The 16,275-nt window shown below is 43.2% G+C and overlaps 1 protein-coding gene across 1 annotated transcript; it reads right to left on the minus strand.

The window, feature by feature from the left end:
* Positions 1–825: 825 nt before the first annotated feature.
* Positions 826–15,920, minus strand: RUFY1 (RUN and FYVE domain containing 1; the record flags this gene model as incomplete). Its single annotated transcript, XM_082291531.1, has 18 exons — positions 826–1,476; positions 2,041–2,118; positions 2,282–2,330; positions 2,765–2,859; positions 3,280–3,409; positions 4,198–4,317; positions 4,758–4,855; positions 5,620–5,787; positions 6,111–6,227; positions 6,669–6,770; positions 7,222–7,291; positions 7,888–7,953; positions 8,677–8,735; positions 9,142–9,265; positions 9,596–9,697; positions 10,348–10,465; positions 10,783–10,956; positions 15,653–15,920. The coding sequence occupies 18 exons, from the start codon at positions 15,918–15,920 to the stop codon at positions 1,333–1,335; spliced, it is 2,082 nt and encodes a 693-aa protein (XP_082147657.1). The 3' UTR covers positions 826–1,332.
* Positions 15,921–16,275: the final 355 nt, after the last annotated feature.

The raw sequence follows: 16,275 nt of genomic DNA on the forward strand, positions 1-16,275 counted from the left end.
CAATAATGGAATCTGCTTCCGTACAGTGCCTGTAGTACTTTTATTTGCCCTTGGTACCGAACTGTTTTTCCTGAAGGGTTGGGAACCTGAGGCCCCTTTCTACAGTGACAGAAATGTCCTCCTCTTCTGTGTAATGGGGGAGCTCTAAGGGCAGAATGCTCTCTGCCATGAAAGCAACCGGCTTCCTGCGGGGAATGCTGACTGAGCCCAGTTCAATCACCTCGTGGCCTTGCCTCTGTTAGAGCTGGGGAGATCTGAGCAGCCTCAGGGCAGAGTGGGCATCACCCCAGGCTTTGCGCTGTTCCACATGGAGCCTTTAGGAGAAGCTCACTTGGTCAAAGAGCTGCGTTGGAGCCTGGGGATAGCGCTGCCTTCACCCTGCTCCTGGTGTGAGGTGACAGCCCTGTGTGCTGGCACATGGAACACAAACTGCTTTGGGCTCCCTGCTGCAGCCCATAAACACTGCTGGGGCTGGGGCAGCAGCTGCTCTTCTCTGTCCCGGGGGTGGATGCAGCAAGCTGGAGTCACTGCTCTCTTTTTCTCCTGGAACAGGGTGAAAGCAGTTTCAGCTGCAGAGCAGTGGCTCCATCCAGCACCTTCCAGGAGAATGCCACAGTGTTGGTCAGGTGTCTGAGACACGTTCTGGTATCTTTAGCTTAAACCCTGGATGGGCATGGCTGGACAAGGACATTCTCTTCTAGGATCTGTGACTGACAGGTGTTAAAAATTAGAACGTCACTTGCTTTCAGTTTTTGCAAAAGACTTTATTGTGTAACTACTGCACTGTGGTCACAGCGACTTCCAGAACAAGTATAATGTGCAGTTTTTGACTCCGCAGTGAACTGAAGGCACATTCATTGACACTCCTTATAAAGCTCTTTCTATAGACAATTCATAAATTGACCTTTTCCTCTCTAACTTAGAGCAAATACAAAACTGTACACGAGCCAGGGAACACACAGGAGCACCTACAGTGAAGGTAAAGAAATGAAGTTCATGTACAGAGAGACAGTGATGTCTACAGGGATCAAATAAATGTAGAAATGCCATATACAAATTTTAATACAAATATCTATAAAAATCAGAAAAATGAATCTTAGTTTCAAATAGAACTTTAGGGGAAATTACAGTTGATATAAGCTTCTTAATTATTCCAGTTGGAGAAGCATTAAGCTTGCACAATCCCTACAAATTAATTTACACTGCTCTTACAGTGGAAATTATCAGACCAGCCAGTCCAGTCTGCTGCACAGAAGACACCTGCAATTCAGAATTAAAAAAATAATGGCTACTTTCCAATGTTAGAGTGGCTCTGTCAAGGGTGGGAGAGCCTTAGGAGGAGTTAGAGGAGCACTGCTGGAGCAGTAACGTGTGACAATTATCACAGACACGGACGGGTTTCGGGTACGATGGCAGCGCGAGTTCGTTACTGGAACAAGTGTTGCAGAAGATGTCCCCGCAGTTTCTGCAGTGGTGCTACAAAAACAGAGTCAGAATGAGCACAGCTGCCTACAAACAGCATCAGGAAGAGAGAAGTCAGGCCTCGGGAACTGCGTCCGAGTCCACCGAGTCCCTCCCAGCAGCACTTCCTCCCGCGCAGGGCCGAGCACAGGGTGCGATCCCAGGCGCAGCCGCCCTCCCTCCGCGGTCAGGAGCTGCACCCGCCCCGGCTCGGGGAAAGCCAGGAACAGGAGCCCGAGCGGGCCCGGCCAGGCCCGCGCCCAGGGCAGCCCGCCCGGTCCGGCCCCCGCGGCTGCCGGGTCCCCGCGCTGTCCCACACCGAGGGGCCGGGCACTGAGCAGCACCTGCTCAGCCGGGAAGGGAGCCTGAACACAGCCACAGCAGCTCCCCACCAAAGAGAGCACCCAAGCAGGGGGCAGTAATATTTTTTTGGGTGGTAAATGCCAAATTATTCCCTATGTATTTATCATGCCAACAAGACTCAGAATTGAACAGGTTCAGTCTTTCCTAGCAAAGTATGCAACAGCACCACTTTTGCTTTCCATGGATTATTTAAAAATAATCCACTGAACAACACACCTTCCTTCTCGAGATGGAGAATTCCTTTTTACATTGCTTGCAGTGTGTTGCTTCATCATCCTTCAGCCACGTATGACCCTGGAAAATTGGAATGAAACCCACACTGGAGATACAAATAAACTTTACCAACGTTGTTGGTATTTTACAAAACTACCTTTTAAAGCAGAATAACCAGGTGAAATTTGAAGGTATTAAATGAAATTCATATGCTTAGTCAAAATATCCATAAGATGTGGAGTACCTTTAGTGCTTTATTTACTTCTTTAATGTCTTCCATCTTCAGCTTCGATCTGGAAAAAAAAATTGTGCCCTGCATGACTTTTAATTTAGTTATGTTTGGTCTTCCCTGCCATTCCACTGTCCAGTCACTGAACCCAAAGCCCAATTCTTCAGTCCTGTTACCCCTCTGAACCATTCACTCTCACTGGGAAACTGTCAACTCAGGGTTTGCCCCTTTTTCAGTATAAGCAGAAGAATGTAGGAAAAGCACAGTTCCACTATAAGAACTAAACATTTCCTTTAATGTTTCATCTCAGCCAGGTCACTCTGACAAGATCCTCCCTCACTTTCATTTCATGGCTCTTTAGTTTCCCATGCATAGTAATTGCCTCCTAGAATGCTCACATCAATTCATTTTTATAAGCGGATGAGGTTTAAAATTCTTGGTATTAGTCTGATACTCCAGCTTATGTCATTTATAGGAGCTCTGTTCCCTAGAACTTACTGGCTGAGATGAAGCCCCATTTCTTGAAGAGCTTGCTCCTGCTCCTCACGGACCTTCTTCAGCTGCTGCTTCTCATCTTGCAGTTTTCTCAGTTCCTAAAAAATCAAGCACAAAATCAAGTTTTTGTGCACTGTTTGACCTATAACCTCCATCAGTCAACCCAAACTACTCAAGCAATTCACGAGAATCAGCTCCTTTGCAAATCCCCCTGTTTATAAGGCTTGACTTTTAAAATTACATGGGGGAACTACCCACAGGTTCTGCACAAACAATAGAATCATTTAACCATATTTACCAAAAAGAGGAAGATTTTCAGGTTTTGAACATCCTTGAACATAGCTAGAACATGGCAGTCCTGTGCCAACACAGGAGCACACAGACAGATACAGGGGTACAATTGTGTCCTCTGAAACTGCTCCATGCATGGCAGCAAATCCTCTTCAGGTTAACAAGAATGTTCATGCTTAAAAAATAAATCCCATTCAGTTTTTCTGAATGCTTGAAACTGTGCATACCTTTTTCAGTCCTTCCATCTGTTGCAATTCTGTTTTAAGCAGAGTGGTTGCATCTTTCTCTTGGTGCAGTTCTTTTTGCAAAATTTGTCTCTGTTCTTTTTCAGATTTTAACTCCTTTTCCAGAGTTGAGCTGTTTAAAAATAATTCATTCTAAAAAAACCCTACAGCAGAAGAATATCCTATAGCACTTAAGGATAGCAACAGTGTGAGAAGTGGAAATCTTGTCCAAAAGAGGGAAAAACTAGAGGGGTGTTCTGGGAAAGGAAAGAACAGGCAGCAGACATCAAAAATGTTAACACTGTTAACATTTAACATATGTTAACATCTTCAGGTCACAGAAAACAAACAGCAATAAAGGGTTAGAAGAAAAACAACTAACCAAAAGACCCCCGAAGAAACCAATCCCCATGAGTAAATATTTCACTACCTGGTTTTAAACTGTTGTGTTTAAAAGGGACACCCTACCCTGAAGTCTGAATGGTGAAAGAAGCTTTTCTATTGGTATTAGAAATCTTTAGAGGATTAACATTCCCTAAGAACACACCCACAAGTCCCTTCAAAAATCCTAGTCCCTTTGGATGACAGTCAGTTCTAAGCTTAGCCTACAAGCATGACCATACCTATCTCCTGATTTATTAAAAAAGCAATTGAAAGCTCCATTGCTAGTTGGAATGGGCAGATTTTTGCAGCCACTCTGTGCTCTAAATTGGATGTTCTGGAAAAAACATGTCAAAATCCTGATGCTAACTGTGCACTGTACAGAAGTGCTGTGCTTCCCTGGGTCCTGCATACATCTGTCAGTGCTGAAGCCAACAAAATTTCAAACCTACCCCTCCTTAGACCTGAACATAAAATGAGGAGAAAACACTTCTTAAAGAAATGGCAAAGGGAAGGAAAACACCTGCTCAGATTAAATACCATTTGCTGTCCAGCTGGGCCATCTGCTGCCGACACGAGTTGAGCCTCCCAGCCAGCTCCTGCTTCATCTTATTGCACCGTTCCTCTGCTGCCTGCCTGGCCTTCTCCGCCTGCTGCAGCCTACACAGGAAGGAACACGGACATCTGTTTCTAGTTCACTCCTTTCCTGCACCCTCTCACCCTCTTCTTTCAGAGTTACCACAGAGATCTTTGTAAAAGCTTGAACTGAAAATGCTAGTGGAGAAAAAAAAAGACTTTTGAAAGCAGTTGTTTCTGAAAAAACCCCAAAACCAAAGTCACACCTGTTCTTAAAGTGAAGTGAACATGTTTTTCAACAGTCTGCTTATGGAAAGAGCTATGGTTTTCCAGTGGGTCAGTTATGGGCATGTTTGGGAAGAAAGAACAGCAAGTACAGAGGGATGAAGAGCGAAAGTGAAAAAGCTCATGCTGGCACACAGGCCCAAATGGCTATAGGGCATATGGAAGGTCATCCTGTAAAGGTTTATACTGGAAACTTTATACTGACTTCAGCATTGACTTTCTGATCTTGGAATTATTACCTCTCTTCCATTTGTTTCATAGAGGACATCATCTCATTTGTTTTTCCTTCAAAAGAGGATATTGCTTCTGTTTTCTGTTGTAACGAACACTCTGCATTCTGTAGGAAATAGTGAACAGTGTTTAAAGTCTGCCACCAGAAAAAGAATGTTCAGCTTGCTAAAGGCCATGCCTGGGTCTGACTGGAATGTGCAAACAAAATGCTGATAATGCCAGAGCAGACATTGCTCCAATTGTTTTGTTACAACCTCGGAAAAACCCAAACCACCTTAACTAAGTTTTGACCTAAGAGATCAGCTACAAGCCAGAAATGTTCTCTTCAGAAAATGCTTGAAGAAATAAGATCAGATTAAATTGACAGGGTAAGAATACCAATGATGATTTGAATGTAACAACTGCACTCAGTGGGCATGGAACCACGAAGCAAAAAAATAACCCCAAATAAATACTGCTTTCAAAAGTAAAGGCACACCTCAGCACTGGGGTTTCACTGATTGTTGTCTTGCAAGTGTCTGGGAAGGAGGCAAAGACCTGGGTAAAGTCTGAACAGGCATCGGGAAATAGGCCATAAAAAATGGAGAGAAATCCCCTCTGGAATTCTGGCACCAGGTGTGGGAGAGGAAGGTTTGCTGAACTCTTACTTCATGCATGGAGAAGCTAGTTAAAGTTTTATTTCATTAATGGAAACAAGCCGTGTATATTTTGTGTGAGCACTACTACTCCATTACTACTACTACTCCACTACTCTACATCCTTGTAGAAATGCCTACCATACAGTTTCATCCAGTTGAAAAGAAGATGTAAAACCACAACCCACCCAAATGAGAAACCCCACAAAAACCACCCCCAGCCCCCTGTACACACCTGAGATTTGTGAAACATCTGCAAGTTAATGGCCTTCACTTCTTCTAACTGTTGGCGAAGTGCAACTAAAGTGTCTTGTTTTTCATGAGTATCTTTTTCCAGAAGTTTCATGGCAATTTCCATTTCTGTTTTCATTCCAATTTGTAGCTCCAACTCTTTCTCTAGTTCCTTACAAAGAGATTTCCTAGTTACTGCTACGTAGCCATATGTCAGGGATAAAACCCAGATAATCCCATACACAAACTGTGTCTTTGCTGTAATAATGCCAGTGGTTTCTTAAAAAGAGACCTGTTATTTCCAATACTCCAAAAGCCCCAATTCCCAGTACCTTACAGACACTATTAATGACCAATGCCCAGCATCTTGCTTGCAATTGTTCAATGAATTCCAAACAGCTGCAAAAGGTGCACAGCTGTCATCTTGTATTTGTAATGTTACAGTAGGCTGAATCCCGTGTCTTTCACTTCACTTCTATAGTTAAGTTTCCTTACCAGCCTGATCTTTTTTTCTTCTTTCAACTGCTTCCAAACATCACTGTACATTTCATCAAGACCCTGGCGTGACTGCTTGTAAGTATCCAATTCTACTTTTGTATCCTCTTTTGTTACCTACAAGAAACATCAGCTACATAAGATCACAAAGTACTTAAAGTATCCCTTTAATTCTTGTGTGTAATAAGGGTATTTCAATGTGCTATTTCAAGTAAAATCCTACTGTTTTACAATCAATGACATGGCAAACATTAATAAGCTGAAATTTCAAAGATACAGTAATGATAAAAATACATGAATATTTTATACTTTTTACTTTACTACTTCTAATACTTTGAATTTGTTCTTCCTTCTGCAAGTGTATTTTTGGGTGTGTAGTAAAGAACAGTAAAATCTAATGCCTGAGCATACAACACCCAAACCCAGTGACCTCCATAGCAACATGCTCAAGTGTGCTAAGCGTTCCAGTTCACAGCAGGTTTGGGAGAACTCCCTACAGCTGATCAAAAGAGACCACTTATTTTAAGGATCCTCATCATCTCTAAATAGGTGTCCCACCTCTACACTTTTTTCACTCCGCTCACGAATTAATTCATTCTGTTGTTTTAGCTGCTGCTGCTCCTCCTGAAGGGATCCAATTCGGTCGGTAGCTGCTGCGAGCTGTATGAAGAGAATAGATCTGTATCTAATCACTGTGAAATCATGCAGCATCTGGAGCAATTCTAAAGTCAGTAGCTCAGTCTCTGCAGCAGCTCTCTGTTCACTTCCCCTTTTGTTCTCCCCAGGAGCTGCCTGACCCTTCTGCAGCTGTACCCACTGTCAGCCAAAATTAATATGCCCACCAGTATTTGTTCACCATCTTCTGCTTCACATCCTCATCAATTATTTTTAAATATTAACTGAGCAAAGAAACACACTGTAGTGTAAAAGGCTAATACCCACCCTGGATCTGTGGTATGAACTAGGAGCCATACCAACCCATGCCAGTCCATCCAGTCCCCACATCTCACCAGTATCTACTCAAATATTTTAGGTGTAAGGTACAGTCTTAGGGAGTTTTGTCTCTGATGGAAAAGAGCTGTGAGGAGTATTTAACACACCAGACACAAACCTCTTCCTGGAGTTTTGAATTGGTCTTTTCTAAACAGTCTATTTTGTTCTGGAGATCTGCAACTGTGCAACTGCAGCAAAGAAGAGAGATGCATAAAAACAATAAATGAAGTGTCAATGTTTAACTTTTACTCCTATCCTCCAACAGTATTTTTACAGTCTTGCATTTGTTAACAACGAAGTACTTTGGTGAGCTGGGAAAAGGTCCTGAGGAAGAACAATTGTCCCTCTTAAGCACTGAGAGGACCATGCCCTTCTGCTGGCAGCCCTGTTCTGTCTCAGCTTTCGCAGTCTTAACACCCCTCCTGCTCAAGAGGGTAAGGGAGACCTGCTCCTCCCACTGAGCAACCTATGGGGGAAGACTCTTCCTCCAAGGAATGAATTTCCAGATGCACTTGTAATAGTTTCTCTTGAAAAAAATAGCTCCAAAATATTCTGTTAATCAGTCTCAAAAAAGTAAACTATTACACACACTTGCTTTCTGCATTGCATGTGCCTGCAGAAGAGTAAGACTACAAAATGAAACGAAGATTTTTGGGAAATAATCAGAAAAGGCATTTCAATATCAACCCAAAATCTACAAGACTGACAGCAGAGACATTCAAAGTCATGCTGGAAAGGCTAAACAGGACAACTCTTTGTATATGAGAATAGATGAAAATCCCACCTTAGATGTCGGTTCAGTTCTTCCACATAATGCTTCTGGTCAAGGACAGCTGTAATCCCTCCATCTCTAGTTACAAAAGTGAGAATTTATTGATTGAGAATAAACTCCTTCATTCTAAAGTGCTATTTTGTACTAGGGCTTTCAGCACAGACCTGCAAACAGAGCTAAAATCTTATATCCTTTCCTTATAAAAATACTTGTGTCTGAGCTGGATCAGAAGTACCAGGAAGGCGAAGCAGCTCCTTGGCTGCTTCTCAGCAGCTCCACATTGAAGTGCTCTGAAGTGACAGAAACACATAAAATATGAAGATCCCTTCATTTGCTACACGTCTTAGAAGACCTTAGAGGACCTGACCCAGTGCTGCTAACAGCAGTCTCAAATCTAATATTTCACTTAAAATTACGTTTTTTCCCCCCCATAACTGATGTCTCCCTCAAAGACAGCTACTTAGTTGACAGGGTTTCTGAAACTGTGCTTAGAAACAAAGCAGTGAGTTAGCAATGGGTGACTCGCAAATCATCTCTTCTAAAATCAAATAAAAGCACAATCTAATATTTTGTGTACTTTTAATTTGGTCCCAGCTCAAGACTCAAACTCTCCAAACTGTTGTTAAAACTACCACAAATTCAGTCTCTGAATTGTTTAGGTAACAAAATACAGTTTGGGTTTTCCTTTTTGGATGATTAATAGTTTGAGATCTCCAGCACTCCCATCCTCCCACAGACTGTCTGACAGGTTTGTTCTACAAAAACTGTAATGATTTAGAATTATTAATTCACCATACATACTGTTTGCCATCACTGTCCTGAGTTTCCTTAAGGTACAAGGAAAAATCAATAACTCCAACCTGAAAAATATATTTAAGATATTAACACACCTTCACAGTGCAATTACACAAAGAAGCAGGCATTATTGTATATTTGGAAAATGATAAAAATCTGAGGTTTAGATTTAGGGAGACAAATAATACCTATATTCTTCCCAGCTGATGCAAATATGCAAGCTAGTATTTGTCATAAAAGCATCAAAGTAACCATATGATGTGTGACCAGTTTCCTGGCAGTTATTAGTTTTGACAGTATTTCCATAAACTGTGACTTACATACTTCTGAGTCACTGAGGGAAACCCAAGAAGCACCAACACAAGCCATGCTGGAAAGAAATCTGGAGCCATCTCAATAAAGTATTTATAGATGTACTTAATTCTACTAGAATCTTATACCAACTGATCCAATTTAAGCTTTAATCTTCACCTGGGAATCCAAGTCTTCTCCTTTCAAGCAGAGGTTTGCATCAATAACATTCAGTCCAACCAGCAGACCCACAATAACAGCTCCTTCCTCCTCCATCATCAATGCATCAGGTTCATAAAATTCACTGGAAGAAATAGTATAAGGCATCACTGCACATCAAACAATTATAATGGCACTTCCATCACTGAAATCATATGAACCATAATGCAGCCTTTACAAAACTCAGCTGAGCTCTCACTAATTCATTGAATAAAGCAGAAGATTTAGAACTCTCTCAGAAAATACTCTGCAAGTTCCTCTGTAGATTCACTGCAAAAATAATTAACCACTTGCTCCTCTGCAGGCTGCAAGAACAAGCTTAAACTGGTCAATTAATGACTCTCCCTGGAGCCACAGGAGGTGTCAGGGATTCAGGAATACAATGGCATTCAGGAATACATGTCTGTGCTGTTACCTTAACAGATGTTTATGGTCCAGGAGTACTTTGAGATAATCTGCCAATTTCTTCTGCATGAGTGCTAGATACAGCCAAGCCCTCCCTCTGCCCACAGCAGTCCTAAAATGAAAAGTTGCATGTTTCGGTAAAATCAAGGTGTTTTATTAACTAGATTTGTGCAATTCAAAATTCTCACTTTACAAAATGAGGGGAAGGACATTATTTACTAAAAACAACAACAACAAATCTCTGGGGAAATGAACTGTTGTCTCCAGAACACGAGAGCATTTAAGTATATTCCATTCTTCAGGGAAAGTATATTGTAAAATCTTCCTAATTTGAAAAACTATATATATTGTCTATTAGCACCATAACCCAACCATTGATACATCCTAGCACTAAAATCAAGTCTACTTCAACCATCCTGAATTACTCAAACCAAATACTACCAGCACATGCACAAAATGACATAAAATCATGGAAGTGGGGAAAAGAAGACGAAAAAAATACCTGTGAAGACTTTAGTTACTTTTAGCAAGGTTATAAAAGTTTCCAAATGCTGTTTTTAATCTGACAGCATTGTTTGAGTCAGAAATTCTGAATTATTTTGAGATATCCTCCTCATCTCTTGGAGAAGTCAATGCCTCCTACATGCCCTATTTTTTTTTCTTTGGTAACAAGAGCTCATTAAAGGAAGCCAAGAGACTACACGAAGGATTCCTTTTCCCAGCCACATAAACAAAATGCATCATCCCCAACAATTAACTTACTTCAACTCTGGCAGATTTTTAACACTAGTTGCTATATCTGATGCTTCAGGACAAAGTTTTTCCACTAGCTCCAAAGGACCAAAAAACGATTTATTCTGTCCAATAAATGTCTTCTTCACTAAAGGGAGCATACAGAGACATTTGTGAGGAAAAATGACAGGCTTCCAATTCCAGAATTTTAGATAAATTTTACTTTGTCACCTTGTCTTACCAGCTTATAAAGTGTCTGTGGAAAGGGGGCATTAAAACCACTTTGACAGTTTAAGAGGCACAAAATACAGGGTTTACAAGGGTAACCACATAGTTGTATCTGTAATACTAATTAGCACTGTATGTTTATAGAATAATGTCATTCAGAAGTCAAGCTGGGGCCACATCAGGACATGAGAGAGACTCCTTGACCTGCCTCTCCTCAGCCTGGCAGCCAGTGCCCACCTTTGAGCCCGTGCTTGAGACAGTGTTCCAGCACCACGAAGAACTGCTGCAGCGGTGGGAAGTCGGAGTCCAAGGTCCGGCCCAGGCTCAAGGCTGACTGGATGAGGATTTTGATGCTGAGCTTCATCATGTTCATGAGGTTGGCACGCTCCTCCATGGTGTGACACCGTGTATCTGGAGGCACACGGGTGGGGAAAGGAAAGCTGCTTTACAATCACAGAAGCAATTAGGTTGGAAAAGACCTTTGAGATCATTGAGTCCAATGTATGATCAAAGTAGGCCAGGCCACTGAGTACCAGACCAGTGTTTCTTTAAACAGCTCCAGGGACAGTGACTCTACCACCTCCCTGGGCAGCCCATTCCAATGTATAACAACCCTTTCTGTGAAGAAATACTTCCTAATGTCTAACCTAAACCTCCCCTGCTGCAGTTTAAGATTTATATCCTCTCTTGTTATCACTGTTTGCCTGGGAGAAGAGACCGACCCCCATCCGGCTAAAGCCTCCTGTCAGGGACTTGTGGAAAGTGATAAGGTCACCCCTGAGCCTCTTTTTCTCCAGACTAAACATCCCCAGCTCCCTCAGCCGCTCCTTATAGGACTTGTGCTCCAGACCCTTCCTCAGCTCTGTTGCCGTTCTCTGGGCCCGCTCCAGCCCCTCAATGTCGTTCCTGCATTGAGGGGCCCCGAACTGGTCACAGCACTCGAGGTGTGGCCGCCCCATTTCCAGGTACCTGGGGAGAACCTGCACGGAGACGCTGCGCAGCTTTTAGACACCCCTCGCCGCGCTGCCCCCGCTGGGCCTCCATCCTGCGGCGGGGGCGAGCTGGGTAAACCCCCCCGCAGTGCCGCGCCCAGCCCCGGGGGGAGCGCGGCCGCAGCCCCCGGCCCGCGGGGTCCCTACCTGAGCGGCGGGGCCGGGCCGGGGGGACCCGCGGGGCTGAGGGACCCCGGCCCGCCGCGTTACCACGGCGACAGCGCGCGCGGCGGGGGCGGGCCGGCCGCCATCTTAGAGCAGTGTGAGGGGCGCGGGGCGGGCTCGGCCCGGCCGGGGCGTGTTGCAAAATGTGGAGTATGTATAGATTTACTTAAGAAAGGATGTTCTTCGATCTTTGTACAATTTCAAGCCTAAGCAACAGGAAGGGTGATTTAACCCGTGAAACATCAGCTAACGAGCAAGCTGTAAGTGCCGCCTAGGTATTACAAGGGCGAATCACTTGTCGGTAGAATTGCCTTGTTAAGGTTTAGGGCTGGACATGCTTTAGTGACCTCAGACCTAGGGGAGGTTAAGAAAAGGATGTTAGCACTGGTAGTGGACTCAAAGGATGCAGAATTCATGCGCCGCAAGGACGGCCTGAAGCTGAGTCAGGGGAGGTTTAGGTTGCGATCTGGAGAAGGTTCTTCAGCCAGAGGGTGGTGGGACACTGGAATGGGCTCCTCATGGAAATGGTCACAGCACCAAGCCTGAGAGAGCTCAAGAAGCATTTGTACAACACTTTCAGACACATGGTGTGACTCTTGGGGATGATCCTGTAAAGGTCTAGGAGCTGGACTGAATGATCCTGGTGGGTCCCTTCCAACACAGCATATTCTATGATTTTATGACATTTGGCAGAACCTCCGAGATAAGGAAGAAACTAATAAAGCCATTTCAGCAACTGTGCTCAATCTGCTCCGACTGGGTAGAAGGTAATTCTGGCAGGGGCAGACTGTGACCACCGACCCCAAGAAACCCACCGACCCAAAAGAATAGGTAGACTGGGCATGTGGACTAATGAGCATGAGAAGCGAGGATATCATTGGCCAATAGAAGATAGAATAGAAATTAATAAAAGAACCCAGGAATTTGTAGCCAATGAACATTAATACCTTTGTTTGCTAAAATAGTGAAAAGTTTTGGTAGTCATGCTGGCTTTGTGGATTTACCACCCAGCCCCCTTTTCTGTACAAAACTGTAAATAAATCAAATCCCTCCACTCTCTGCATGGATTGGCCTCCTGCAGACCAAGTGAAAGAACTTGTTTTAGGGCAACAGGGGGAGTGGGACCAAGACCGGGACCAGCCCCCTTGCTCCTTAAGGCACCTACACGCTCTGATAGGAACTGCCAACCACAGCCCAGTGGCCACCAAAATCACGTTTTAAGCCACTGCTGTTTCAGTAGGACAGTCTTGCTGCCACCTGTGGGTCACACATGGCCACACTCTGCAGCAACAGCAGTGGCAGAAGCCCCAGCCCTGTGTCAGTCACACTCAAGATGATTAACACCGTTTTTAAGATCATGCAAAAGTCTCTGGCATTAATTTTACCTTTCTTTTTGTGCACACAATGCTAATTTAGGGTTAAAAATGAGCAAAACTCCTCCTTGTGTCAGAAGATGGAAAACAGAGTCATTCTAATCTAACTGACCTTAATATCTACAATACACACAAAATGCTGTAATCTCTGCAGGCTACTGTATAGTTCATTGTATATATATTATACACACTATATACAATAGTGTATATAGTGTATAATCAATATACAGTATACTATATATATACATATATATATAAAGAGTATACTGTATATTGTCTACAGCCAGTGGATACCTCAAAACTGTATATAATGTGTTGACATGAAGCTCAGGATTAAAAGCACCGTAATATTTAGAATTTTGATCTCAATATTGTCAGGGTACACATTAGGAACAGGAAAAAAAGCTGCACAAACAGAAAATGAGTGAGTTTTCTGGGGTGTTTCAAAGCATTGCTAACCATTTTGATGGTTTTTTGAATTTGAATTTTTACTTATCAGGAATACTTTCCCTCTATGCCTTGCTCAAGATACACGTATTACCCACAAGACTTAAAAAAATAAAATACCATGAATGAAATGCTCTTTATGAACACAATTTTAAACTAAGAAGGGTCTTAATATGGGTTTGCATTAAGCTAAATAATTACTTGAACAATATTTTTTAGACTGTTGCAAATTTACACAGTCAAGCACATCTTTTGCAAAACTGTGCAGGTTGGTACACGCAAAATAAACAGGTGTTAGACACACTACCAAAGCCAAGCATCAAAGATTAGGAACCAGGTTATGCCAGTGCAAAAGATCACAGACATGATGCTGCAATCTTTAAGAATGCAGTCACACCGTTTTGTATCTTATTCAACTCAAGAGATTTGTTTCAACATCTTTTTGAAGCCACATGCCTTGTTTACTGTAATTATTCAGCACACTTTGAAGTCAGAAAACACTGAAGCACAAAGGAAAGCTCACAGTTCTCCATCCCTTGGTCTTTTGGACTTCAAGTCTTTCTTGATTTGTTTTCTTTAGATTTGAAGCTTCTGGCCTCTCTGCAAGGCAGGACACAATTTCCTCAGTGGAAGACACTGGTTTTAGAATGGGGTTTATGTGTTTAGAACATGTGATCAATAGATCTGAAGTAGCAGGTAGAGTATACAATCTCTGGAAAAAGATGACAGCAGGGAACAAGCTCCAAGCTTTCCACAAGTGGCCTTGCAGGCCTTGGCTTATTTCTTAAAAATACCTGCTTTAAATTAAATTTATAGTGCTTGGTCAAAGGTAAATAATATTGAACAGGTAGAACAGGTGCCTTAGTGCCTGTTCACATTTCATATAAAATTATTAACAGATTTTTCATACAGAATTTTCCATAAAACTCATCAACATATTATCCGAATCCTTTGAACAATTTTGGAGGTGGTGGTGTGTTCCCTTAATTTACAAGGAAGAAGCTGAAAGATTATGGTAAAAGTTCCATTAAGTGTAGTAGCTTCATTTCAAGTAAGAGAATATTTTATTCCCTGCCAAATGCTGTATGTTGTTTTGAATGACATCTATTCACAGCATTATTCCAAATGCAAACAGAGAAAATGGGATATTCTGCCCTTTGTCAGGTTAGATCCCAGGTGTGCAAGATGAGCACTGAGGAAACAAACCTGCGAGAAGTTTGGTGTGAGACTTTGAGATGCAGGAAAAGAAAAGAGTCTATTTTTTCAGGACAATTAATCTTCAACTCTGACTATGCAACACTGAGGAATTTTTACAGAAAATGAAGTCCATCAGCAGTAATATTTCCCCATGCTGTCCCAACTCAGCCCCATGGAACTTCCCTTTGAATACTCAGTACCATTAAAATCAAAAAGGTCAGCACCAAACAGAGCAAAGCTGAGCTCCAGTGCTCCAGAACAATTAAGCACCAGTCTGAGACTCTGGAGTACAAGGCTTCAGGCCCAATTTCTGCTGCATTTGAATGGTTTTGGGTTTTTTTTCCTCTTTATGAATATTACTGAGATTTATTTTCCATATGATTCAACTAAAGCCCTTTTAGTTCAGTTCTGAGAGACCTGTTCCACAAATCTGTAGGGCTGCTAGATCCACAAATGCCAATGTCGAACAAAGCAAGTCGTGGTTAAACTGAAGGCATTTTTAGTATAGTTAAAAAGTAACTTATAACAAATCTGTATCTTAGTTTGCTTGTCTAGTCTCTGACAGGAAAGTTACAGCAAATTCCTTCCCGGAACCTGCAGCACACGAGGGAGGATATGGAATTTTGAGAGATCCCTCAGTGCAGCCAGGCTGATGGTGAGGGAAGCTTTAAGGAGAAGGAGAACAGGCAGCAAATAAAACAAAAGCAAATTTCTCCAAATAGAAGAGTTTAGGTTTCTTCTGGTTATAATGCATTTCTGAAGTTCTACATCTGTGTCGCTTGTTTAATTTTACTTCAATACAAAACTGCAGCATCCTATAAAAAGAAATTCAAAGTAACACCCATGCACCACTGACACGACCCAGCAGCACTTACGGGAGCGAACTCATTTGCGCACCACAAAAGCGAGTTTACTAAAGAAGCGGAGCCGTACTTGTCTTTGCCGGGCTGTCACTGCTGCCGGACTTGGACACCAATCCCACCAGGGATGCGGACTTCAGGGCGCTTCCATAGCTCAGCGCCAAGTTTTCCGAGGCTTTCTTGGCCAGCGACAAGATCGGAGCAGACCACCTCGCCTCCTCCGGTTTCGCCTTCTCCTCGTTCCTCAGCTCGGCCGCGTCAGGGAGCTGTTTTTTGTCAATAACCTCAAAGTCTTCCTCCTTTCCCGCGGCGGGCGCGGCGCGGCGCTCCCCGGCAGCCATCTTGGACGGGTCACATGACCGCGGCCAGGGGCGAGGAAGCCGCCGCCGCCCCGGGTGAGGGGTGGGAACCGGGAGGGCACCGGGAAATGGGGGCTGGTGCTGCAGCCGGGCAGGAACCGGGGCAGGTGCTGAAACCCGGGCAGGTCCCGGGAACCAGGGCATGTCTCGGAGGCAGCGTGAAGCAGCTGCACACAAAGGCAGGGCTGCAAGGCAGGCCCGCCCTGGACTGAGCACTTCGCTTGGTGTTCAGAGTTAAAGGGCGTGAAAGATGAAGGAAGAGTTTACCTTTGAACAAGTTAGGAAAGTAACAAAAAGCACGGGTTTTTACTGCTATCTGTGTCCCCAGACATAATTT

The sequence above is a fragment of the Coloeus monedula genome (assembly GCF_965178545.1).
Source record: "Coloeus monedula genome assembly, chromosome: 15".
Lineage (NCBI taxonomy): Eukaryota > Metazoa > Chordata > Aves > Passeriformes > Corvidae > Coloeus > Coloeus monedula.